The 27755-nt window shown below is 36.2% G+C and overlaps 1 protein-coding gene across 1 annotated transcript; it reads right to left on the bottom strand.

Moving 5' to 3' along the window:
* Positions 1-550: 550 nt before the first annotated feature.
* LOC104668952 (eukaryotic translation initiation factor 1A, Y-chromosomal) lies at positions 551-18100 on the bottom strand. The gene is made up of 7 exons (XM_010371759.2): positions 17921-18100; positions 14233-14316; positions 11271-11374; positions 9533-9583; positions 5680-5761; positions 4172-4263; positions 551-1355 (listed from the first exon to the last, which is right to left on the bottom strand). Exons 1-7 carry the CDS (start codon positions 17934-17936, stop codon positions 1350-1352), a joined length of 435 nt encoding a protein of 144 aa, XP_010370061.1. The 5' UTR covers positions 17937-18100; the 3' UTR covers positions 551-1349.
* Positions 18101-27755: the final 9655 nt, after the last annotated feature.

The raw sequence follows: 27755 nt of genomic DNA, 5'->3' as shown, positions 1-27755 counted from the left end.
ATGTAAGATTTAACAGTACCCAGTGAACTCTTAACAAGTCCAGCCTTTATATTCACCTTAGACCTTTAAGAAAACTTTAAAATGGAAGATTATGATATAAATTCTTAATAGTATGTATACAAAAAAAATCAGTGTGCACAATGAAATGCAGTAACAACATAAGGCTAGGCCAAAAATATACTGAACTTTTCTTTTCTTTTTTTAGACGGAGTCCCACTCTTGCCCAGGCAGGAGTGCAGTGGTGAGATCTTCGATCATTGCAACCTCTACCTCCCCGGGTTTAAGCGATTCTCCTCCTTAGGCTCCTGAGTAGCTAGGAATACAGGTATGCACTACCATGCCCCACTAATTTCTGTATTTTTAGTAGAGACGAAGTTTTGCCATGTTGGTCAGGCTGATCTTGAATGCCTGACCTCAAGTGATCTGCCCACGTTGGCCTCCCAGTGTTGGGATTACAGGTGTGAACTACTGAACCTAGGTTGAAACTATCTTTTCATTCAGTATGGTTGCCTCCTCCTATGGCAGTTTAGAGACAGTATGAGAATGGTTCAGTTTAGAGAATTTATTATGAAATCAGTTTTTCATTTATACATTGTAATTCACTTGTTCATAAAAGGCAAAACAGTGGGTTACAATGAATAACTTTTCAAAACAAAATGGCATCCTAGTATTTCCAATGTTAAGATAATTGGTTGCCACCTATTGTTCAATTTCTGCAACTCTTAATCTTACACATTCTAAATTACTATTCAAAACTGCCACACTTCAAAAACGGTGTGTTGGACATATTTTTTTCCTTAATAACTGGTGCACAAAGGACAAAACCAATTTATAAAGTATCAGTGTTACTGTAAAAATACATATGGTTAGATACACATGGAAAAGTCAATTTTTTTCTGATTCTAAATGGAGATTTCTGTATTCAAATTTTATCAGAAACCTTACAAGAATATGTAAGTAACTGAAACATAAAGACTATAAACAGATTAGCTGGAAGTAGGGCTTATTAGAACCCAGCATGACTGTAAGGCAGAAATGTATTCAAAATATCCCATTACTTGAAGTTATTAGAGTAGGAAAGGCATTCGTTTATTTCTTTTAATGGCAACTATTACGGTCTTTTATTCCTAAGTTCCATTACATCGAAACAATAAAGTATTAACATTTAACAAGATAATTCAGGGTCATCAGCTTCCAAAGAAATAAATACTTTAAAATATTGAAAATAAATCAGTTTGCTTTCAGAAACAACACACTAAATGAATTTCTCTTCTTAACTGACGATGGCCAAAATCCCAACTGTAGAACAATCCTCAGAAAACTTGTCATGTAAAAACATTCAGTTCAATTTAGATCTGTAATTGAAAAGAACATCATCAGATCTATGGAAAGTAACTCTTATTACAACATTCTACTGCATATAAAGACTCCCAATGGTAAACTTGAAGTAAATCGTTTTGAACTGAGTATTCTTTATATTAGATTTTTCTCATTTCCTTGTGTTACCAGTATATCTTTATGCTTTTTCAGAATGTCACTGTATATCATGTATCAGAACATTTTTGAAGTTTTGCATCTTCTTACTACCTTTTTTGGTAGTGATTACAGATCTTATGTTCTGGGGGTGTACACAGACAAAATACATGTAATTCCTTTAAGAATGGGATAAATATGGTCCTAATCAAATCCTGAATCCATTTAATCACAGAAGTGAAACTAGAACTACAAATCTTCTACAGTGTTCTCTCGTAATAAGCAAAAGAAACTCTTATAAATACTCAAAAGAAACTAAACTTTCTTTAATAGCCACTGTCTTTACATCCCTTCCCCCTGGTACCCTACTAGGCCTAATTCCAAAGGAAATGGCATAAATCTAAGAAGTTTCTCCCCCCAACACCCTGAGAATAATCTTGGCCATGTTTAGATCCTTATTCTAACATCTGTGTATACAGCTTTGTGTTCCTGTATGCAGTCTGGATAGCTTCTCTGAATTTTCCAAAGAGGCCTCCAAGGCCAGCAACTGTGGAAATGTTCAGATTTGCCCTTAATCTACAACATAATATTTATGCTTTTGGATATTGCAACATGAAGTAAATGCCAATTCTGTTTAATCCCCAGAAAAACCTTTGGCTCAAGGTCCCCAAAGGGAGGTACATGAAGAAAATATTAGAATGTGAAAGGAAAATATCTTGGGTCCCCAACATTACTAAGAAAAAAGGTAGAAAGTGCTTAAGGCAACCCAGCCTCCCATTCTATTCAAAGTTATCCTTTTGCTCATTGAGTTAGATGCATATCTGACTGTCTCCTTTAGAAAGGCTAAGAAAATGCGCCTTTCCAAACTGAACCAACAGTACACATACTGACTGATGTCTCACGTCTCCTGTAAGATGCACAAAACCAAGCTGTGCTGCAAACACCTTGGGTACATGTCCTCAGGGCTTCCTGAAGCTGTGTCATGGGTGCGTCCTCAACACTGGCAAAATCAACTTTCTAAATTAACTGAGACCTGTCTCAGATTTCCTGGGATCACAAGAACAATGGATTTTTCATCCCTTTTCATTTTCTCCTTTTGGTTATATTTTAAAATTTATATTACATTAGAGTAGTGTTAAGACTCAGAAACAACTCCAAAGAAAAAGAATTAAAAATTTTATAGAGTACTTTATGTTGTAAAAATTTATAAATGCGTATATACTATACAATTATGGACTCAGTTTTTCTTTAACTCAAAGTGTAAGTAATAGTTTGGAAATGTGCCAAAATATAAGGTGTAATATCAGATGAATAAAGTATGGGTGAGATAGATGAGAAAAACTGTAAATTGTATAATCTTGTTGGTGAGTGTATGAATGTTTACAAATAAATTTAAAAATCCTTCTACTCCTCTGAACAGTTTGAACACAATCTTAATAAACATGTTTGTAAAAGAAAAGCTGTAGAGAACCCTGATGTAGTACAGTGGTATTCAATGGAGTGTGTGACCATCAGTAGTGCCTGTTTTAGACTTTCCAAAGTTTAGCCTTTGTAATTTTTTTTTTTTTTTTTTTTTTTTGAGGTGGAGTCTTACTCTGTTGCCCAGGCTGGGCTGGAGTGCAGTGGTACAATCTTGGCTCACTGCAACCTCTGTCTCCTGAGTTCAAGCGATTATCCTGCCTCAGTCTCCTGAGTAGTGGGGATTACAGGCAAGTACTACTATGCCTGGCTAATTTTTGTATTTTTAGTAGAGACGGGGTTTCACCATGTTGATCAGGCTGTTCTTGAACACCTTACCTTGTGATCTGCCCACATCTCCCAAAGTGCTGGGATTACAGGTGTGAACCACTGTGCCCTGCCAGAGTTTGTAATTTTTAAAAGCTCCAGTAATAGCACAAGTGGCATCAAGAATGACTGCTTTAGGTATTCTATAATTTCTTCTTAGTATCTAATTAATCATAACTTTTGGGTGTGGGATATACAGGTGGTTTCTAAACAACATTTTTATTATAGGGATACTGACAAAAAAGCCTAAGCCCAAATGAATTGTAAGCTATACCAACCAAATCCATATCCAATACACACACATTCTCTCTCTCTCTTTCTCTCTCTCTCTCTCGGAGAGAGGGAAAAAAAATCAAGGTGAATTTAATTTCAATATAGTTAACTGAAAAAGAGAGCTGAAGCATTTATTGCTTTGCAAACTGCGATATTTTGTTACTAGGAAAAACAATCACTTCCACAAAACAAGCACAAGCTAACTCCAAAACAAGTCTGGCCAGTACAAATTGATGCTCAACCATGTAATTCTATTACATGCCCTAGCAACAGGCCTTCCATTTCAACAAGGCTTTCACATATGTCATAATTTCAATGCTGCATCAAACTGGTTCAAACAAGATTCTTCTTTTTAACATATTAAGCATTTCTCTTAATAGAGGACATGTTTTCAAAACTATTTCTTTAGACACTCTTACTTAACTTTGATTATGAAGTGCCTACTGCCAAAGCTAAAATATTAAGCATTTCTCTTAATAGAGGACATGTTTTCAAAACTATTTCTTTAGACACTCTTACTTAACTTTGATTATGAAGTGCCTACTGCCAAAGCTAAAATTGATTTTTGCAGTAAAGAATATACCAAAGGACTGTAAAGTTTATAGATAAAACAAAAAACCTATTAGGTTTATATACTTACATCATCAATGTCTTCATCGTCATCTCCAATATCATCAAATTGGATTTCATCATCATCTCCAGGACCAAATGTGTCTGTTTCATTGATTTTAGCTAAAGGTAAAACAACAAACAATCATGTATTATACACATGATTATATAATAAATATTTTGCCTGTAATCCCAGCACTTTGGGAGGCCAAGGTGGGCAGATCACTGAAGATTAGGAGTTTGAGACCAGCCTGGCCAACATTGTGAAAACCAGTCTCAACTAAAAAAAAAAAAAAAAAAAAATTAACCGGATGTGGTGGCAAATGCCTGTAGTCTCAGAGGGTGAAGAAGGAAAACAGCTTGAACCCGGGAGGCGGAGAATGCAGTGAGCTGAGATGGCACCAAAGCACTCTTACCTGGGTGACAGAGTGAGACTCTGTCTCAAAAAACAAAGAACGAATGTGCTGTAGTGTGCTGTATTTTTCTTTTTTTTAAAAAGGTATTTTTAATTTTCACTTAGCACATATACAAAAGGTATTTTAAGTATGGCAAGCAGACACTGATTATACCAACTCAATAGCCAAATATTTCCAGGTAACCTTCAAAAAGGATTTGAGCACAGGTTAACGACTTATTCTCAAGATATATAAAATTCTCTTGAAATTACAATAGCTAGTTAATCAATTATTTAAACAGACTTATCAAATCATTGAGAAATACTTGGTTAAATCACAATCATGCTTATCCCTAAGTAATAAAAGTGAAAAAAAGAGGTGCTAGCTGAACTCCCAGTTATTTCAGCACTTCCTGAAATGTCAATAATTTCATCAGGATCTTCATGTTTATATAAAAATCTTGTTTTCATAACATGCAATGTGATAAATAACGAAAAGAGCTGCCAGGTAAAATACATAGGCTTTAAAATAGTGCAAATTCTTTTTGATGGTGTCATGAGGGACTTATTGCAATCTTGTCAAGTTTTCTGTAGTAAGTATGCATTGTGTTTGCCTTTAAGAAAAAGAAAACACAATTGTTTGTTAAAAATAATCTCACAGTTACAACTTTGCTAAGATGAACTGAATACTTTTTATCTATAAGAATCAAACATTAGTATTACACTTGTTGCCTATGCTTAAATGAAAACTGCCAGTCTTGAGAATTGTTTAGAAAAATACCATAAAAAAAGTATTCATTTGACAGATCTTATATACAAATCCAGAGCTTACGACAGATCTTATATACAAACCCAAAGCTTATGAATTCATAAACTCATCACTAAAGGAACTTTCCTAATTCATAATCTCTTTATTAGAGATTTTTACTGTCAAGTTCACAATGTCTTTATTAGAGATTTCCAGTTATTAATACTTTTGCAAAGTATTATAAGTTTACTGGAGTATAGGCAAGATTACTTATAAAAAACTTTTAAGTATACACTAAAACAGTATGTAACACAGGAGTTCTGCGGATATACCTTCACCTAAACACCAACAAACATTAACACCAAATAACAAGGAGAAAAAATCATTTTGATATTACCATGCTCTGGAAGCTCGCCATATGCCTTCAGGCTTCTAGCTTCATCTGCATTGTACTTTAAAATTACATCAGCTTTGTTATCCTTAGAAATAAACAAATAACTTTAAAAATGTCTTTTATCAAATATCACTTGTTTCACAAATTACTTTCAAATTGAACACATCTTAAAAATTTCCACCTACTGTTTGTTACAAACTTTCCTGCTTTCCTTTGCCTACCCCAATACCCTTTAGAAAAATATTCTTGAGTCTTTAGGAAGTGGCTTATGTTCATTAGTAAAAAATGATTAATAGCTTCTAGAAGACTGTAGAGATTTCATTTTAATAAAAGCACAAAAGGCAACCACAGTGCTTTTATTTACTATTACCTTTTAATTAGAAGTCTCTTGGAAAAAAACAAAAGACTTATTCCAACAAATTGTAATATAAAACTTTTTAGGTCAAACACTGCAATTCAAAACTAAAAATGGACTAAAGAATAATGATGTTAAAAAAAGTAATACACTTTTCTAGGCTGGGCGTGGTGGCTTGCGCCTATAACCCTAGCTCTTGGGGAGGCCGAGGCGGGTAGACCACGAGGTCAGGAGATCGAGACCATCCTGGCTAACAAGGTGAAACCCCGTCTCTACTAAAAATACAAAATATTAGCTGGGCATGGTGGCAGGCATCTGTAGTCACAGCTACTCAGGAGGCTGAGGCAGGAGAATGGCATGAACCTGGGAGGCTCAGCTTGCAGTGAGCTGAGATCAAGCCACTGCACTCCAGCCTGGGCAACAGTGACACTCCATAAAACAAACAAACAAACAAAACAGTAATAAACTTTTCTAAGCATCAGTTCTTAGTATCTATCAGAATTGTCTGTGGAACTTGACAAATAGCTTGATTTTAAAAACAGATACCTACTTCCTTAAGAGTGAAAGTAGAACTACCTGGGGTGCAGTACCTGAATACATATTTTTAAAAGCTCTTCTGGGTGGGTGTTTCTAATGCAAACACCAAGAACCACTTTCCTAAGATGTTCACACTTCCTCAATTGAAAGTATTTTATCCAACTTGCAGTAAGGAGGGTTCTGATTGCTTACAATTTACAACCTAAGTAAGATGTAAACTAAAGTGATCTGGCAAAAAGGCAGTATGAAATAGAACACTTTTCAAACCATATGTGCAAACCAGATTTTGTTAAATTGATGATTAGAATAACATAATGTTCATAAAAATAATATTTTAAATACACAGTACAACTTTTTAGTTTGATATATGAAGAAGAAACAAAGTCAATGTGTAATTAAGTCTATCAAAATAAAGGCCTTCCTGCAGTGATTGCAGGTATGGCAGAATAAGCACTTGCTAAAATTTGTTCCTTCATAAAAGAAATGAGAACACTGACATAAATGGTCAAAATCCATATATCAGAAATCTGGAAATTAACCAAATGAATGCAAGAAACACTAAAGAGCGTTTATGCAAGAAATATAGGTGAATCTTACTAAGAAAAAGCAGTGCGGCCTATTTCCATTCCTCATCTCAGTTTAATAAAAACCAACAGCATAGCAGCTACTGAAAAGCACAGAACAAGTCTGAAGTTCCTTGGTAACACCATTCTACAGAGAATTTTGTGGCAGTTCCTGGAAATTCCCATTTTAAGAGCTTTGCTTTAATTCATTTGATTCAGAGCTTATTCACTGTGGTTTACCACACAGGACTTTTGTAGAAAAAACAATCTGTGGCAATTTTTTTCTTTTTTTTTTTTGAGATGGAGTCTCGGGCTGTTGCCCAGGCTGGACTGCAGTGGCGAAATCTCCGCTCACTGCAAGCTGCACCTCCAAAGTTCACGCCATTCTCTTGCCTCAGCCTCCCAAGTACCTGGGACTATAGGTGCCTGCCACTGTGCCCAGCTAATTTTTTGTATTTTTAGTAGAGACGGGGTTTCACCTTGTTAGCCAGGATGGTCTCGATCTCCTGACCTCCTGATCCACCCGCCTCGGCCTCCCAAAGTGCTGGAATCTGTGGCAATTTTTTAACATGCCTTAAGTGGTAATACTAGCTGGGACAAAAAATAACCAAAAATCTTGGAAAAGCTCTGGAATGAGATATCCATAGGAAATCTGTAAAGTCTAATATACTTCTGCAAATCTGAAAGGTCAAATATGTGTACAGGGTAGTGCACACAATAAAGAAAGACATAGGAAAGTCCTAATACTACCCCTGACTGAACTTGAGATCCTGCACAGCAAGAAATGAAGACTAAGGAAGAGGTGTCAGTTGACTGACATTGGCTGAATGTTGAAAGTATTCCTCTAAATGTACAAGATTCCTCCTTAAATGATTAAAATCTTGCTCATTTTAATGAAATCTTAATTCAAACATGAACTGCCCACTAACTAACCAACAATTCAGTGGCCAAAGATTTAGTTCAGAAAAGTCACCAAACAAGCAGTACCAACAACAACCCTGAGAGGTAGGAATCTGATTTCTAGAATTGCTATGTTGTAGTTAAAATGTTCAGTTAAAAAAAAAAAAGGAAAGAAAGAGATCTAAAAAAGTGACCCAAACACAGGGGAGAAAAAAAAAATGCTATTCCTGAGGAATTCCAGAAGTTGGACTTGGTTTATCTGAGAGATTATAAACATATTTAAAGACTTAAAAAGAAATCCTGTCTAAAAATATTAAGAAAATTATGAAAATGGTATTTCACTAAACAGAAAGTCAAAAAAGACACTGAAGTCATGTAAAAAGTAGAAATTCTCAAGATGAAAAGTAGAGTAACTTCAATATGCCACTTACAGTAATGAAAAGAAGAATCAGACAAAAGATCAACAGAAGACTTGAACATTATAAACCAACTGCACTTAACAGATGACTACAGAAAACTCCACCTAATATTAAGAGAATAAAAATATAGACATAGCAGTACTTTTTCAATGTGGTTAAACAATGGTGATGAGTTCCATGGATAGAAATCAAATGTATTTTACAGACCTACAGCATGTAAATAGTTTCAACATTGGAGATTAAACAGTTACCACACCACTGTCTTTGTTATACACTGCTCACTTTAAATTTATAGCATGTATTTTACAACAGTTTGTACTGTAACTACTTGGTATGCATGTCTTAACTTTACACTACCAAACTACAAAACTTTTAAAGGAGAACCGACTTACTCAACTGTATCAACTAGACTTGTGGTCTCCCAGATGTGGATTTCAAGAACTTTAAATTTCAAAATATTAATATGAAAAATAATATTAGGTAATTGAGTCTCGATTACTAAATTTTGCTTTGCCAAATTAGAACACTAATAAAAATTACCACCTTATATACTATCTTTCTCATTTAAAAAAAGGTTATTAAAATATACATTTAAAAGGTAAACAAACAGTTGTGTTCCATGAAGAACATCCTAACTATGCATCTTCTAATTTGACTTCAGAGCATTGAAAATTCAGCCTGCACCAGTACTATTTCACAGACCGGCATTTAGGAACTACAATGTCTGAAATACCTCGCGGAATGCCTGAAACACCATTGGCCTTTAAATGGATGAGGACAGAATGTTCTATAGTACTTGCCCAAGCCTGCAAGAAAATATTTACTGCACATTAGCAATGAAAACAAAGAATTAAAAAAATTATGTCTTTCCACAAAAATACATATACCCTTAACTATCTGTGAGAATTATTTCAAATTTGAAAAATACTATAGTCTTAAACACAACTGGCCCTAAATAAATGATGATGGCAGGCAGAAATCATCCTGGGCTGGAAAGGGTCAAAGATACTAGTATATAGTACCTTCCAAACATTAACTGCTTAAATACAAAGTCACAACACAAATTTAAATGTTATTCTTACCTGATAGTCTCGTAGACCAACCAATATAATGTCTGAAGTATTTATCCAAACCTGTAAGAAATTTACTGCAGATTATTTTAAAAATAAAAACTTTTATTAAATTTTTAATTTAATAAAAATTAAAAGAAAAAATGTTTAGTGAATCTTCCCACAAAAGAGGTATACTATTCACCTAGTGTGAAAAAATAATAAATTAATTAGATGCCAGGAGAGGTGTCTCATGCCTATACCAGCACTCTGGAAGGCTAAGCCAGGAGGATCATCTGAGTGCAGGAGCTTGAGACCAATCTAGGCAATGTAGAGACCTAGACAACACAGTGAGACCTTACCTCAAAAATTAAAAATAAATTAGAAAAAAAAACTGTAATATGTATCTGTAGTATAGTTGTATGCAGTACATAGTTAAGGTATGGCATGAAAAAACTACAGTACTCAGTTGAGTTTGTTAAAATTTTCTTATTTAGAAAGTTAAAAAAAAATAACAATTTTATCTCAATTACTCAAGAGTTTAAAATGTCAGATGATCCTTTGTCTCAGAAATTGAGAGACATGTAATTGTCCAAAATACAGAAGATGTGTCTACATAAAATGACTAAAAAGTGCCCAATCTACATAAATACAGTGCCTGTTCTTGTCTTAATGTTTGTGTTCCTCAAAAGATTTATGGTGAAATTTAAATCCCCAAGGTGATAGTACTAGGAGGTTGGACCTTTGCGAGGTGATTACATGATGAGGGCTAATCGCTCATGAAAGGAATTTTTGCTCTTAAAAAAGAGGCCCAAAGCAGCTTGTTCATCACTTCTACCATGTGTGGCCTAAGCCAGAAGGCACCACATAATAATCAGGAAATGGGTCCTCACCAAATATTAAATAGATTTCTCTTTCTCCATAACTATGAGAAATAAAATTTGTTTTTTATAATCTACCCAGTCAATGAGCAGCCCAAATGGACTAAGAGAACCCCTAAAAGTGTCACTAATTTGGAAAAGAAAGAATGTTAACATACCAAAAAGATTTTTTTTTTTTTTAATTGCTTTCTGAGATAGAGATTTGCTCTATCACCCAGGCTGGAGTGCATTAGCACAATTTTTAGCTTATGGGAACCTTGAACTCCTGGGCTGGGCTCAAGCAATTATCCTGCCTTAGCCTCCTGAGTAGCTGGGACTACAAGTGTATGCTAGCTATTACTTCCACAGAGCTCAGCCAAAAAAAGTTATTATTATTTTAATTAAAAATCTGAGTAGTAGAGACTTTTAATCAGTGTAAGTTATAAAATTACCTGATGTGGTATTATAACAAATAGAGTGTCTAACATATTCCATATTCCAATTTTCATAGTACCACCTAAAACTATTTCCCCCAATCCAAAACCTAATGAAGGGATATGCAGCGATTCATCTCTTTTAATCTAAAGTAAAAAGGAAGATTTTTCATTCTTTCACTCAATTTCTTTAATTGAGTCAAGACTATTTGTGTTATATATTAGATTTGTCTGGTTTCTTCAATACTAAAGTAGACATTTCTGGTAGGAATACAACAGAAGTTAAACAAAGAAATTATTCTTTAAAAGTAAATCGAAAAGTTATCAAATACTTTTTCTTTATTCACATTGTCACATGGATCATTGTTACATAAATTATTTTGGGAATTCACAAAAATAAATTGCTTGGACCATGTATTTAAAGCAGAGACTTTTTTTTACAGCAAATTTTTATGGAAAAGAAACCTACACACCTACCTTTTTTCTCAATTTCCCTCTGATATGGCATAACCTCTTTACACCATCAAAACACAGTGCTTCCAACCGTCCATTTCCCAACATTTTGATTACCTGAGCATACTCTGAGGAGAGGAGATTAAAAAAAGGTTGAGATCCTGTTCAACATTTGTTAAAATGTAAAGACTAAAATTTAGCTATTGGGCCAGGCATGGTGGCTCAGCAACTTGGGAGGCCAAGGCAGGTGAATAACCCAAGGTCAGGAATTCAAGACCAGCCTGGCCAGCATGATGAAACCTTGTCTCTACTAAAGGCAGAAAAATTAGCTGGGTGTGGTGCCAGATGCCTGTAAAATCCCAGCTACTCAAGAGGCTGAGGCAGGAGAATGGCTTGAACTCAGGAGGCAGAGGTTGCAGGCAGCTGAGATAACACCACTGCACACCAGCCTGGGTGTCAAGATCAAAACTCAACAACAACAAAATAAATTTACCTGCTAATAAAAGCTTCATTTACTGCTAAATTGGATCACACTACATACAAAGAAAAACAGCTTAAAACAAACAGCAAGAAGCCTGAGTAATTTATTCAGACAGCAGTATTTCAAAATGACCAATATTCTAACTTTAGGGAAACCAGAGAATTCTTCATATGTCAACTTCTACAACTCTCTCAGCTATGCTCATATACTTTAACGTCTTTATATTTAGAGTAAATAAAACACTAAGTCAAGTAACTTGTTCAGGGTTACAAATGCCATTTCCAATGCAAGGTGTTTCTGCTACTAGAGGCATTTTAATTATCTACTCATTCTGAGTAAGTCAACTGTTGTTGTCATGATTGTACACTCTACTTTTGAACATCAAAGAGGGGCATTTCAAAATATACACTATAATGCTTCATCAACCTCTCACACATGAGCCCTAACTCTATCTTCACTATCCTTAAACTCAGAAATGACAAAGAAAAACAATAGCTTAACTATTAAAAATTTGTGTTTACTTTAGAATACCTTGGTGATTACTCTAAAGTTCTTAGAAAATAAGAGTGACAGGCCAGGCATGGTTGCTCATGCCTGTAATCCCAGCACTTTGGGAGGCTGAGACAGGTGCAATACCTGAGGTCAGCAGTTCGAGACTAGCCTGGATAACATGGTAAAACTTCGTCTCTACTAAAAATACAAAAATTAGCCAGGCGCACTGGCACACACCTCTAATCCCAGCTACTTGGGAGGCCGAGGCAGGAGAACCGCTTGAGCCCAGGAGATGGATGTTGCACTGAGCCATCATGCCACTGCACTCCAGCGAGACTCTGCTTCAAAAAAAAAAAAAAAAAAAAAAAGAAAGAAAGAAAAAGCTACATTGAGGGGTCATACATGTCGCAACTGCGTCCATTTTACAACAATAGAGTGAGCTCAGCTTATCACTAAGCAATTTCGAAACATGGAGGAAAACAAAAACAAAGTGAGAATAAAAATTAAAAAATTTGTCCTGAAAGTAAAGTCAACATCTATTAGAACTGAAAAAGATGAAGGCTAAATAAGTTTCTTTTGCCAGAAAATATGTTTCATATAATTAAAAGATGTTGACTTTTTAGTGGCTTTTATTTAGAACAAAAGTGACTACCAAAAATTCTATAGAAACATATCTAGCTTTTCTTATAAATTATTAAACAATAAATGTATTCATGCTGAAAATAATTAAATGTGAAGAAATCTGAATATAGATTATCAATGAGGTTAGCAGTCTCCACGAAAACCTACCTGTGATGGAACTATTACGTATCTAAATTGTAAGTTACATTAATCTACATAGTCATATGTGGTTAGTGTACCTACTTGTAACAGCATAACATAGAAGTAGATAACAGTATTACATTGAAGTTAAATATGTTATAGTAATTCTACTGTTAGTAAAGGAAAAGTGCTTGATCTTATGAGATATATGCTGAAGTATTTAGGGGTAAAGTCTGTAAATTCGTGTTACTAATTATCTGTGTAAAAATTCAAAATAGTTAGAAAAACGTGTATACATGCAGATACTCAGAGACAGAAATAAAGTAAAAGATGTAAAAGGTTAAAATTGGTGAATCTAGGTGAAGAATACATGTAACTTTGTTGTGTACTAATCTCACAAATTTTTCGTAAGCTCATTACTTAAAGAAAAAAAGAAAAAAAGCAATTGGCCCGATAAACTTTATTTTTATTTTTTGGTATGTTAGTCTGTACTTCCTTTATCAATCCAATGAGTTAGTCAATTATTAGGATTGTATGACATTTTATGATTATGCGCTAGCGGCACTGAAGAACTTGGGGTTCAAAAAGGTTTTGAGATTTTATCCTCACAAATAACCATGGTCTGATAGCATTACCAACGTATGGAATATTTAATGATAACAGTCTATGCTTAATTTGCTCTGAACTTTTGGCTTTTTCTTGAGACAGGGTCTTGCTCTGTCACCCAGGCTGAATACAGTAGCACCCTCACAGCTCCCTGCAGCTGTGGCCTCCTGGGTTCAAACTATCCTCTCCCCTTATCCTCCAGAGAACCTGGGACTTCAGTTGTGTAACACAATGCCCCATTAATTTTTTTTTTTTTTTTTTGCAGAGACAGGGTTCTGCCCTGTTGCTCAGGCTGCTCTCTCCTAGCTTCAAGCAAGCCAACAACCTTGCTTTCCAAAGGCCTGGGATTGCAGGCAACAGCTAGATTGTGTTCTGAATACTGAATACCACACAAAATACTGAATGTATATTTACAAAAATGCTGCAATCAAATCCTCTATCCAGACTTAGTATATCCAAGAAATCATTATTTAATGAACAAGTACAGGAGAAATGTAGATGATGAAATGAGGGAAAGAAAAATGGAAACATGGGGACAACTGCTCAGGATAATGATTAAGATTCCTTTAGGAGAAAGACTGAAATTTATATTAACAGCAACAACAAAATATATTAATAAAAGAAGCCTAACTTAAAAAGTCTTACCTTGTCCATCTTCTTTAAACACCAGCTCTCTTTTTTCAGATTCATTCTCATTTTTACCCCTGCGCCTGTTTTTACCTCCTTTACCTAATTAAAGAGTAGATAAAAAAATTAACTGTAAAAATCTGCATAATATCATATAAACTAAACTATAAAACAAAATAAGGTTTTTGAAGTTTGTTTTTGAAATCACTTGCAGGAAAATTAAAAATATATCATTTAAACACATAATAAATGTGTTTAAATTTATTTACATTACAACATTAACATTACCTCATTAACAGAACCTGTCGAGGTCCTCCTTAAGTCTTTTACCCGATATATATCAATACTATCCTTCTTGAACATTTGTTTGGATACTTCTGAAATAAGAATATATCTTATATAAAGCTATACAATGCTTTCCAAATAAAAACAAGACTTCATTCATTTTCTTCTATAGTATATTTTAACTCCACTAAATAATTTGTCCTGAATATCTTTTCATTTCAATAGCTGCAGATATGGACCAACATTTTAACAGTTAAAGTATATTTAATACTTTAATTTCTTCCAATGTTTCAATATTATTATATAATGCTGCATTGAATATTATTCTCCAACAAATTTCATAAATGAACAGAATTAGAATTTCTGGGTTAAAGCTTACATATACACTTCCTTAGACTTTTGATAACTATTTCAACTGCCGTCATGTTTCACTCTTTTTTTCAGTTTTTGCTTATTACTAAACACATCCAGAATATTTCCTTGTGAGATTTTCTATTGAATTATCAAGAAATTGGGGTATGTCTCCACAACATTTTATACACATTAGAGAATGTAAACCAAAATAGCAGCCGTTTCCAAAAGGAGGGAGAAAGGCAACAAATTACAGTAATATAAAGGAATCGATTGAAGCATCTGAATAAAAACGTTAACACTGCAAACAGAATAAAATATATATACCTGGCCACCGCAAGCCAGACACCTAACTTCTTGAATCCACCCACTACCTCTGGAGCAGTCTCACATTGTTCTGTGCCACTATAAAAGAAAACTGGGCTTCCACAACTTCGTGATTTATCCAGATTCGGATGTATTCTTAGGGTATGCCAAAACTAAATTTCTACAAAGGAAAACACATTCTATATTTCAAGCCATTAATCGTGCCTGAACTTAGCTGCGTCAGGACAAAGATCATACCTGCTTTGGTTACTGGGTTTTATAAAAGTTTGGCAGCTTTTCAAATGACTAAACCATGATTACACATTTGCAAAAGAATGGCAACTTTTAAGTTGCATACAGCAATCTCAAAGGTGGGAGCATCTTACTCTAGCTCTTCACAAGTAGGCCAAAGGATGCCCTTTTCCTGATGTGAGGACGGGTTTCTAAGATTTCTGCAGAAAACCAGCTGAATGAGGGCAAAGAAAAAATAATTCCACATATGGCCCATGTTCATTTACATGTTTACTTGGATAAACCTCACCATGACAAGATTGACAGACATCTGGATTTTCAAATGAAAACAAAAACAAAAAAACACAAAAAGCCAAATGAGAAAGTTTTACTTCTATATTAGTAAGTCTCATCTCATAAAACGTAGGGGTCTTCAAAAATATCCTTCAACTAAGTATCCCAGAGGATAACACTGATTTTACACAATAATAAAAACATTCAATTCAGGATGGTGATTAAATCTTAAAAATAAATTTGGGAGAGGTAACAGAGGACTTTAACGAGTCTGTGTTGTAATTCCTAGAGGTATGGATTTCCAGGAGTTCACTGTATTACTTTACATTTTCTTTTTTTTGAGACGGAGTCTGGCTCAGTCGTCAGGCTGAAGTGCAGTGGCGCAATCTCGACTCACTGCAAGCTCCACCTCCCAGGTTCACGCCATTCTCCTGCCTCAGCCTCTGGAGTAGCTGGGACTACTAGTAGGCGCCACCACGCGGGGCTAATTTTTTTGCATTTTTAGTAGAGACGGGGTTTCACTATGTTAGCCAGGATGGTATCGAGCTCCTGACCTCGTGATCCACCCGCCTCGGCCTCTCAAAGTGCTGGGATTACAGGCATGAGCCACTGCGCCCGGCCACTGCACTTCTTTTACGTGCCTCAGATGATACAAAAATTTGTTTTCAATTTACCAGAATTAACCAAACCCTGATTATTCTCCTTCTACTGTAATATCATGCAACAGAATGCACTTTAAATTATATTTTAAAAGAATGAGGCTAGACATGAACATATAACAATTAAAGTCGTTTAATAGTTTATCTTGCTTTCTTTCTATGACCAACAAATCCATACCTCCTTCTTAAACCCTATGTGTTCTGGTGATACTCTTTACTGAGAACCTTCTTAGGCTCACTCAGTTTGAAAGTTCTACCCTAGAAGAATAAAGGAAGCTACTAAACTACTTAAGGCTAGCGTCAAGTACAGGGATAGTAACATCAACAAAGATTTAATGGACATTTTGCAAAGGGAGATACTGTGATCTTTAGAATCCGTAACTTAGAGAACTGAGAATCTCATCACTAGAAATAAAGGTGAGAACAACATACTTACTGAAGTTGTTCAGTACCATCTGAGAAAATGTTAGTGAAAATCAGAAGCCTTTGCTACCTCTAATTAGACTTCTCCCATAATACACTTTATCCTTGAATAATTTTGCAGTAAAACAAACAAACAAATCTTATTATACAAAGAACCCATTAGTGGGTTTTGGGGAGAGCAAAGAGTATTGTCCAGAAAACACAGCACTGTACTGTCACCAAGTACCTCAAGAGTTGTATATCGTAACAGCTATAAAGAGAAAATGAAACAGATTCCTAGGTGCCAACAAGCAAGTAAAAAGAAGACAAATTGGTGTGGGTCCCAAGAAGGAATAATCTAAGCAGAGTTTTTGTGTACTATAAAATATGGTCCTCTCCTGTGGAAAATAACACATTTTGTTTCCACCTACAGTTTTCTTCAAGCAATTACAAGGGCATTAAAAGTGAGAGATTACCTCAGGTCTATATAAAGGAGAATTTCTTTCAGAAACGACCGAGCAAGAGTTCTGCCGAGGTTAGACCTCCTACTTTAGAAGCTGTAAGTAAACTTATTTTCAAGTCTAAGCGTGGTGTGAAAGTTTAAACGCAGAATGAACGGAACGTTGATGTCTTTACTCCCACGATATTTATCAGATACGGAAGTTAAAAACTTGCCTAAATATGTAATAAATCTTCTGCAAAAGAATGTTACACTCTATAAAGGGATGGGGTAGAGAAAAACGCCAGAGATGAACCTAAACATGCTTCAAGGTTTTCCCACTGTTTAACAACGGGAGTATCCTTAGCAATACTTTTAACTGTCCAGATAGGTAAATAGTTAAGAACTGCTTCCAGGAAAGTAGCAGGGAAGTTTGCAGGTGCCTACTCTGGAACCCAGGCAGTCCGGTTAAGGTTCCTCAACCGTCCGCTACCTACACGCCTTCCGTCTGGCGTGAAATAGCAGCAAAAGCCCGCTACGTTCCGAAGCAGGCCCCACAAAAATGGCGTCTCTCCCACCCAATGTGACCAAATCGGGGATTCCCAACTCTTTTCCCCAACACAGTGCTGGAGGCGCGATGCCCAGTTCCGCCAGAAGAACAGTTACTGCGGCCTGGAACAGATGTCGGCGTTACTGGCAGAGCAAGCCGAGGTACAGTCCCAGACGCTTACAGCAGTACCTTTATTCTTGGGCATAGCGGTGAAGACAGCCTCGTGGGACCTCTTCCGACTCCTTTCTGGCTGTTACTACTACTCTAAGAGAAGCCTGAGTGAAGATGCCGCAAGTTGGTGCGCACAAGGGGCTGGCCACGCAGCTCTCTGATAAACTGCGGACGCACACTCTCTGGCGTCAGCAATAGGCGACGCAGCTCATTGCGATACTTTTCCGCGCCGCTCTTCGGCTGAGGCGTGGCCAAATGACTGACACCTAGTAGACCCCATCGGAATACCGGAGAGTTTGGCGCCAGATGAATAAACAGGTAGCGGGGCGGGACTCAAGATGGAGAAAGTGGAGTCTAGGATGGAACGGGGCGGTGCCCTGGTGTCTGCTGCTTTGCTAAAAAAATGTTTTCCAGTTTCACAAGTTAGTGGATCATTTAACTCTAAACACCTAAATTTTAAGAGAGCCCTTACTCTTACACAATAAGATTGGAGGACTGACTTAGGACAAGACCCTCTATGTTCAGAATGTTTCCTTCCTTCCTTCCTGCTTCCCTCCCTCCCTCCCTCCCTCCCTCCCTCCCTCCCTATTTCCCTCCCTCCCTATTTCCCTCCTTTCCTTCCTTCCCTCCCTTCTTCGGAGTTTCGTTCTTGTTGCCCAGGCTAGAGTGCACTGGCGCGAACTGCCCGGCTAATTTTTGTATTTTTGGTAGATAGGGGTTTCACCACGTTGGCCAGGGTGGTCTCAAACCCCTGGCCTCGTGATCCGTCCGCCTTGGCCTGCCAAATTCTGGGATTGCAGGCGTGAGCCACCGCGCCTGGCCTATTTTTTTTCAGTCTCTGTCTTCTCTACCTCAGCACCTCACCCTAAACCATGTAAGTACCAAGGCCGCGCCTGTCGCTTAAGATTGCTACCACCCAGCGGAATACTGACAAACAGTAGACGGTAAATATGTATAGGAAATGAAAGGTAAATATACATAGGAAGGAGTGAGACTAAGCATCTGAATCTTACAGCAAATCATGGCTTAACCAAATGTCTCAAATGGACTGACTGTGGTGGTGAAATTATTTCAAGATAAAATTCCAGTTGATTGTGGTATACAAGCATTTGATTTACTGGATTTGTTGTGTGTGCTACTATTGTGTTTAGAATGTTAGTATCTGTGTTAAGATATATTGGCTTGTTTCTTGTGATGACTTTGGCTTTAGGATCAATACAATCCTGGCTTCACAGAGTGAATTGTGTAGGGTCCCTTTTTCTTCTGTGTTTTTGGACACATTGGATGTAAATTCTTTAATTATTTAAATTGTCCAAGGCCTTAGTTTTGATTATGAATTCGTATTATATTTATTCCCGAGTCAGTTCTGGTAGTTTGTATGTATCAGAAATTTGTTCATTTATTCTAAATTATCTAACCTGTTGGGTGTCTAATTGGCCATAATACACAAAGAATAGTATCTTCCTAATCCTTTTTTTCCCCTTTCTTTCTGCAAGGTAAATAGTTTGCATGTATCAGGAATTTGTTCATTTATTCTAAATTATCTTTTTGGGCATATAACTAGCCATCATATACATAGTATAGTATCCTCTTAATCCTTTTCTTTCTTTCTTTTTTTCTGCAAGGTAAGTGGCGGTACCCTGATCATCGCTACTTGTTTTAAGGAATTTGAGTCTTCATGGTTTTGTTTTTAACAGCCTAGTGATGAAGACATAAAATTAAAAATAAAATTTTCTCTGAATCCAGAAATCCTCTCCACAAGGACAGTAGAAAATGAAATCAGTTTTACTGTTAAAACTATTAAATATGAATTTAATGTACATTGTAGAAAAGCAACCAAGAGATTACAAAGTAAAAAAGAAATCTCATCTTTTATATAGCTAAGCATCAAAGTAGTCTTTAAGGAAAACAAATTTTCTTAAAAGAAATTACTGGTTGATCAGTAGTTTTAATAAAGAAAATTTAACAGCACCATTTGTCACATACCCTTAGTTTACAATGGTAACAGAAGACCACCTGTTATACATAGCTAGTTGTCTTTAATCAGAAGATAAACTGATTTCTCATATTTTTAATCTCAGGAGGTAGTTTTGCAGTTTAGAGAAAAGCACCTACTGAGGTTAAGTTCTTACCTTTTACTGAAACTGGAAGCAGAGGGACACTTTCTGTCTTTATGTTTACGTTTCAAAGAGATAACTCCTAGGTCCATTAGATAAATACTGCTGTCATTGATATGCTTTGGCTTTGCGTCCCCACCCAAATCTCATCTAGAATTATAATCCCCATGTGTTAAGGGAGGGACCTGATGGAAGGCGATTGCATTGTGATGTCAGTTACCCCCATGCTGTTCTCATGATAGTGAGGGAGTTCTTACAATAGCTGATGGTTTAAAAAATGTTCTGCAGTTTCACTCTCTCACCTTCCGGCCTCCATTCCATGTAAGATGTATCTTGCTTCCCATTCACTTTCTACCATGATTGTAAGTTTTCTGAATCCTCCCCAACCATGCACAACTGTGAGTCAATTAAACATCCTGTCTTAATGAATTACCCAGTCTAAGGTCGTATTTTTGGAGCAGTGTGTTAACAGACTAATACAGAGAATTGGTACCAGGAATGGGGTATTGCAGAAAACCTGAAAATGTGGAATCTACTTTGGAATTGGGTAATGCGGGAAGGTTGGAACAGTTTGAAGTGCTCAGAAGAAGAGAAGATTATGTGGGAAATATTGGAACTTTATCTAAAGCCTGGGTGAATGTTTTTGACCAAACTACTAGTAATGATATGGAGAATGAAGTCTAGGCTGAGATGGTCTCAGATGGAAATGAGGAACTTCTTGGGAATTGGAGTAAAGGAAACACATGCTATGCTTTAGCAAAGCAAATGGTGGTATTTTGCTCCTGCCCTATGAAACTTTGAACTTGAGAGAGATGGTTTGAAATTGGAACTTTTGTTTAAAAGGGAACCAGACCATAAATGTTAGGAAAATTTGCAGCCTGATCATGTGATAGAAAAGACAGAAAACCCCACCATTTTCTGGAAAGAAATTAAAGACGACTGCAGAAATTTGTATAACAAATGAGGAACTGAATGTTAATAGTGATGATATGGGGAATATTACTCTAGGAAAGGCCAGAGATCTTGAAGAGATCTCCCTTTACCCCACAATTATTTCAGAGCCCACAGTCTGGACTCATCTTTAGGTTTGCAGAAAGTAGCTGTTTCTAGTTCACTGACAGGTATGGCTTGATAGAGCTTTTCCACTTTTCCAATTTGCTTTAAGTGGCAAATTACTGTAGAGTGGTTGACATTGAGTTCTTGACAACTCACTGTTCTGTTCACTGCAGTGTGTTTAGTAGTGACTGTAGTGGCTTCTTATGCAGTTGTAAGAGGATCAGCTTTGATGATAGTTTTCAATTGGTCATTGTCAACTTCTGATGACTGGCCACTATGGCTCTCATCTTTAAGGACTTAGTCTCCTCTACAAAACTGGAACAACCGCTGCTCTGTACGTTCATTAGCAGTTTCTGGGACAAATGCGTTGTTAATGTTACAAAATTTCTCTGCTGCTTTATGATCCATTTTGAACTTCAATAAGGAAATTGCTTAAATTCGTTTTTTGTCTAACATTATTTTCATAGTCTACAATAATCATAAAATAAACATCAAGTAATAAGTAACAAAGAAAGTGAAATGCACATGATAATGATGTATAACATAACCACATTTATTAAATAACAAATTCTGGTATCAAACAACAAATTTCAATAATGAAAAAACATAATTACTTATGCGCCAGCCTGCTTTGTGTTCTGTAGTGGCTGTTGCCTCTGCAATTGTCCTCTGAGAGACTGTTATAATTTCAGTTCTTTTTGCATCTGCTGAAAAATATTTTACTTCTAATTATGTAATTAATTTTAGAGTAAGTGCCATGTGGTTATGGTAAGAATTGATATTCTGTTGCTTTGGTGTTCAGAGTTTCTAAGATATCTCTTAGGTACCTTTGATTTAGGACTGAGTTCATGTCCTAAATATTATTGATAATTTTCTGTCTCAGTGATCCCTCTAATATTTTCTGTGGGATGTTAAAGTCTCACACTATTATTGAGTTAGAGAATAAGTCTCTTTGAAGATCTCTACAATTTGTTTTATAAATGTGAGTCCTTCTGTAGTGTGAGCATATAATATTATTTAGAATAGTTAACTCTTCTTGTTGAATTTAGCTTTTCAACATTATGTAATGCCCTTCTTTGTGTATGTTTGTGTGTTTGTATGTGGTGTGTGTTTTTATCTTTATTTGTTTAAAGTTGAAGCAACTTTTAAAGAAACTAGGATTGCAACCCCTGCTTTTTTTGCTGTTTTCCAATTGGTTGGTAAATTTTTCTCTATTTTTTATTTTCAGTCTGTATGTGTCTTTGCCTATAATATAGATTTCTTGAAGACATCATACTAATGGGTTTGGGTTCTTTATTCAGCCTGCCATTTTGGGTTTTTTTGATTAGGGCAGATAACTCATTTACGCTTAAGGTTAGTATTGTTATGTGTAAATTTTATTCTGTTATAGTTATGCTCGCTGGTTATTTTGCAGACTTGTTTATGAGGTTATTTTATGGTGTCACTGTTTTGTTCACTTAGTGTGTTTTGTAGTGGTTGGTCATTTTTTTCCCACAATTAGTGTTTTGTTTAGGGGCTTATATAAGTCAGGTCTCATGCTTACCAATTCTCTCAGCGTTTGCTTGTCTGAAGGGAATCTTATTTCTCCTTCACGTATGAAGCTTAGTTTTGCCAGATGTAAAATTCTAGGTTAATTTTTTTTAATAATGTTGAATATTGGCCCCTAATCTCTTCTGGTTTGTAGGGTTTCTACTGAGAGGTTTGATGTGTGCGATGGTCTTCCCTATGTAGGTGACCTGGTTTTTCACTCTGGCTGCTTTTAACATTTTCTTTTTCATTTTTACCTTTGAGTATCTGATGATTGTATGTATTGAACCTTGTCTTCTCATGGAGTATCTTACTGGGGTCTTCTGCATTTTCTCAGTTTGAATGCTAGCCTACCTTGCTAGGTTGAGGAAGTTCTACTGTGCAATATTCTGGTATGTTATCCAAAATGGTTTCATTCTCCCATCTTTCAGATACCTTAATCAGTTCTACATTTGTTCACTTTAGATAATTTAATGTTTCTAAAAATTATTATTCTTTTTAATTATTTTCTCTTTATATATTCTGCCTGTCTTACCTCATAAAGATATTCTTTAAGCTCGATACTCTTTTCTCTACTCAATCTGTTCTTTTATTAATATTTCTATTAATACTATAATACTTGTGATTGCATTGTAAAGATCTTGTAGTGTGTTTTTCAGCTTAATCAGATTGGTTATATTTCTTTCTAGACCTGCTGTTTTAATTGTTAGCTCCTGTTTTGTTGTAATTCTTAGCTTCTTTGCATTGGGTGACAGTATGCTCCTTTTCCTAAGCAAAGTTTATTTACATTCTGAAGCAAGATTTGTCAATTCAGTCATCTCACCCTCAGTACATTTCTGACCCTTGCTGAAGATGTGTTGTTGTCATTTGGAGAAAAATAAGCACTGTGACTTTTTGAGTTTCTTTATTTTTGTGTTGCTTTTTTTTTCATCTTTGTGGGCTTATCTACCTATAATCTTTGACGCTGCCGATTTTTGGATGTGGTTTTATTATTGTTGTTTTCTGTTTGTTTTTCTTTTAACAGTTTCACCACTCTTTCTGAGGGCTGCTGAAGTTTGCTAGAGGTCTTCTTCAGACTCTAGTTTTGTGAGATTTTCTGTACTTAGAGGCATCACCTATGAAGATTGAAAAACAAAAAAGATGGCAACCTGACCCTTCTTCCAAGAGTTTTACCCCAGATGGGTATTGGTTTGTTACCCACTCAAACTTGCCTGTAGAAAGTGGCTGGAGATTCTGCTTGGAGGTCTGGGAGGAATGGACAGGGACTTACCTAAAGAAGCAGTTTTGCTGGTTTTTTGGTAGAGCAGCCATACTGTATTAGGGATCCCTTTACTCCACAATTATTTCAGAGCCCACAGTCTATACTCATCTTTAGGTTTGCAGAAAGTAGCTCTGTTTCTAGTTCGCTGACAGGTGTGGCTTAGTTTGGATTTCTGGAAGGGCTTTCTTTGAAGTTTGAATAAGTCCCCAGGATAACCACAGTACTTTAGTCTATGGCTGAGATAGTCTTGACTTGAAATACAAGGTTTTGTTTTGTTTTGTATATAGCAAAGACTGATACATTTAAGCTAGCTGCTGATGTGATGGAATAAACTGCCTTCTGGTGGGTACCAGCATTAATAGGACCACTCTCATGTTGAAGGTGAGAATAGCTGCAGTGAATTTACAGACTTCATTCAAGATTCACAGTGCAATCTAGTATAGAGTGTTATCTGCAGAGACACTACTAGATATATATCTCTGTGTGCCACAAAATTGCCCAAATTTTTATAATATAAGTTTAGTCACTGTATACCATCATGATTACACATGGTGACAGACCTGCAAGACTATCCCGGTACATCTCATAGCCATTTTCAAAAATGACAGAGTAACTGTTTGGCTGTAGCAGAGGGATCTGGAGCCATAATAGCATCATCCCAACAGAAACTGTTGTGGGATAGAGAAAGGCTAACTTGTTCTGATGGCACAGATGGGCATTTCCCTTTAGGTCCTTATGTGAGCATTACTGACCTAGGATCATGGTGGAGAAAGAATTTGCAGTCAAGTTATAGAATGATATTTGGGTTTACTGCCAAGACAAATGTCGGCATACAGAAAAATCTTTTGCTTAGGCTGTAGTTCATGTGACCCTTTCTTGACTTACGGTTTCAGTCACAGTGTCAAGAACATGTATGGCTGTAGCTGAGCCAAAGTAGCCATTCGGGTTACAATAAATTAGAATAAGCAGAACATCTGTCATACTGGTGTATGTCTACACTCCCAGTATCTCCTTTTTTAGGGCTTGGGCTCCACCAGAGTTTCACAACCACCTACCTGAATCCCAAGACTCCCACAGAGCAAGAAAGGTACTTCTTTGTATGGATAGGTACAGATTCATCGTCATCAGGGGATATAAATTGGTGACCACTTTTTCTGCCGTTTTGCTGATGTCACCCTGTATTTTATATTCTATGAGCAGTTATCATGTTATTGCACAATATACACAAAAATTTACTAAGTTAAGCACAAGTTTACTCACTGTGTACCATATCTGACACATCACCAATTTGTGGGTCTGTGTGTGTGTGTGTGCGCAGTAGTGAGAAGCAAAAGAAAAAGTGAAGCCCTATGGAATCCACATGGCCTTGCAAATGTTGAGTTATAACTGCATTATTGTGACTGGTAGTGTGCCAAGCAACAGTACAAAGAAATAAGAGCTCTAGACACTGTGTTGTAAATGCTTAACTCTCCACTTGTAAATAAAAGTGCACAGTTATTTTTTCAATATAATTTTATTTATCATTATTTAAAATTGATTTTCATAAATAATGTTACTTTAAAAGTAATTTGTTTTTTAATTATTCAAAAAAGTAAAAATAAAATAGTTATTTTGTGATATAAAAACAACTAATGGTCAGGCAGACCACACGCTCTACCTTGTGGACACCTTGAAGTCCAAAGATCAAGTTAAAACAACAAGGTACTTAAATATGACTAAGTTTCTTAACTTAAACAAAGTTTCCTAAGCCTTTCTATTTCGTAGTTGGATTGAAAAGTCTTTTTTAAAAAACTTTTATTTCGTTTTGCTTTTGCATGTATGCTCCGAAGTTTTTTCCTTGGGCTGGCTTGGGAAAACAGCATTGATTTCTAGCAAGGTTAACCAAATGTCTTGCAAAGGCAGCCGATTGACCAGCTCCACTGTTTTTGAAGAGTGTAGGGGTACACAACAGAGGTGCGTGCAAGCAGAAAAATCTTGTAAATATCTGTGGCTATAATACTTGGAACGCATTGGCTCACTTGTATTTTCTGGCCTTAGAAGGAGAACAGAATCATGTTCTGTATGCTTAGAATTTTCCTTATCTTCCAGGAATAGAACCCTGTTTTGCAGAGTGTGGCATTTTCCAAAAGTCCTTTCTGACATGTTTTTTTTTTTTCTTTCTACCACTGTCTTGAGGGATGTGGGATTTCTAGTCTGCTGGTAAGGACTCTTTTGTTTGCTGACAAGAGCTTCTCAGTATGCAGCTTTCTCTAGCCCTGTTTTTTCTCAGTGAAGCATTAATCTTCACATTAGCTCAGGTGCATTTCCAATAGAAGACATTCTTTCTTCACAGTAGGGAAGTGCCTTGTTAAAAAATGTTTTATTTGCATTTGTATTCCAGTCTATAAATTGTGTCTAAATTCAAGTGCCCAAGACACTAGATGAACCGTATTTCTTGTAGCATGCTCATCTTTAAGAATCTTGGAGAAGGGCAAGAAACTTTCAGAAAGTATAGAGTCCCTGTACAAATAGAAAAAATACAAAGTAAACAACTATTAACAAGAACACATACTAGTAAAAATATATTTATTACACAAATATGGAAACAAATGGGACAGAAAAAGCCTCCACAGATCTTTGATGCATGATCTAAAGCACTTCCTGGGTTTACTACATTTCTCTATAGGCCTAGGTGAATTAGTTCATATTCTTGTCAAGCCCAAAGTATTATCACGCTGCTTTGAGATCTTTCCTCTTTACCAGAGCCTCTACCATAAAACTCTTACTTTTTTTTTCCCAACCATTGGATGCCCCAGTGGGGGATCTCTGTCTTAGATGATTGTTTTGGAAGTGGTTCTGAGGAAGTGTGACAGAGTTGGGGTGGTGCTTTAGCGGTGTTCTGGCATTTCATAGTGAGTGGTACAGATTAGAACCAGTCAAAAAGGATAGCCAGATCTGGGAAGGCCTGTGCATAGTATAAAATGAGATTGAAAAACTGAGTCCAACCCCTAATGCCTCTAAATGTAAATGATAAGCTGTATAATCTTTTGGGATCTCTGAGAATAAGTAAGCTTCATGGGCAAGTATGAAATACAAGTATGAAAGACAAACTGCAACACAATTACTAGTCTTTTTTTCCTTACCATGGGCTTCAAGGCACTGCTTAAGTTTTCTTACTCCTTTTTTGCACAGCCTGAAACCATGTATATATAATCAAGACACAGAAATCGATATATTTGTTTATGCTTTTGATAACCATCTTGGTAGTTCTGGTCAAGAGTGGTCCAATTTAAGTATTAGGCAGACTGACCCAAGTGATGGGCATCTGGTGATGGTGTTCTAGAATCTGGATTAGCAGAGGCAATAGCAGCAAAATCTGTCTGACCAGTATATTGAGGTTCCCAGGCAGGATGTTTGACATCTTGTTCTTCACTACCATGAGTAAAGTTATTTCATCAGACCTCAAGCAGAATTAGTCTTTTCAGTCAGGATTGCAGTTGGATATCAGTATTAACTGAATGCTGTATGCCTTTGCCTTCAGCCAGCATTACCACAGCTGAATTCCAAAACAAGACTTCCTCCAGTTACTTGCTACCATCCACTAGTACACACCATAATCCACAGACAGTTGTTAGCCTTTTATTCCCTAAAACTTGCATTGCCTCCATTGCCTAGTATCCAGGGCCAGCCAATGATAGATAGAACTCGTGACTGTACAAGTTTGGGCTCCCTAGATTTAGAATTATTTCTTCTGCGTACTGGTTCCTACCAATTAACACCTGCATAGCCATAGTGAGTTCCTGCTTGATCAAACTTAAGGCAGAGTAGGCATCTATACAATATATGAGCTGCTTTCTAGAAAGAAATGGCATTCCTAATATGGTTTGGATTTGTGTATTCATCTAAACCTCAT

This window comes from Rhinopithecus roxellana, chromosome 22 (genome assembly GCF_007565055.1).
Source record: "Rhinopithecus roxellana isolate Shanxi Qingling chromosome 22, ASM756505v1, whole genome shotgun sequence".
Taxonomy (NCBI): Eukaryota; Metazoa; Chordata; class Mammalia; order Primates; family Cercopithecidae; genus Rhinopithecus; species Rhinopithecus roxellana.
This window is presented reverse-complemented; position numbering and strand designations above follow the sequence as displayed.

Excerpts from the sequence above, each read along its gene's own strand:
- LOC104668952 (XM_010371759.2), bottom strand. Across the intron at positions 11,375-14,232 it reads GTTTAAAGAAGATGGACAAG|AGTATGCTCAGGTAATCAAA; the intron begins GTAAGACTTTTT and ends TCCTCTCCTCAG. Across the intron at positions 5,762-9,532 it reads TTGGTCTACGAGACTATCAG|GATAACAAAGCTGATGTAAT; the intron begins GTAAGAATAACA and ends TTTATTTCTAAG.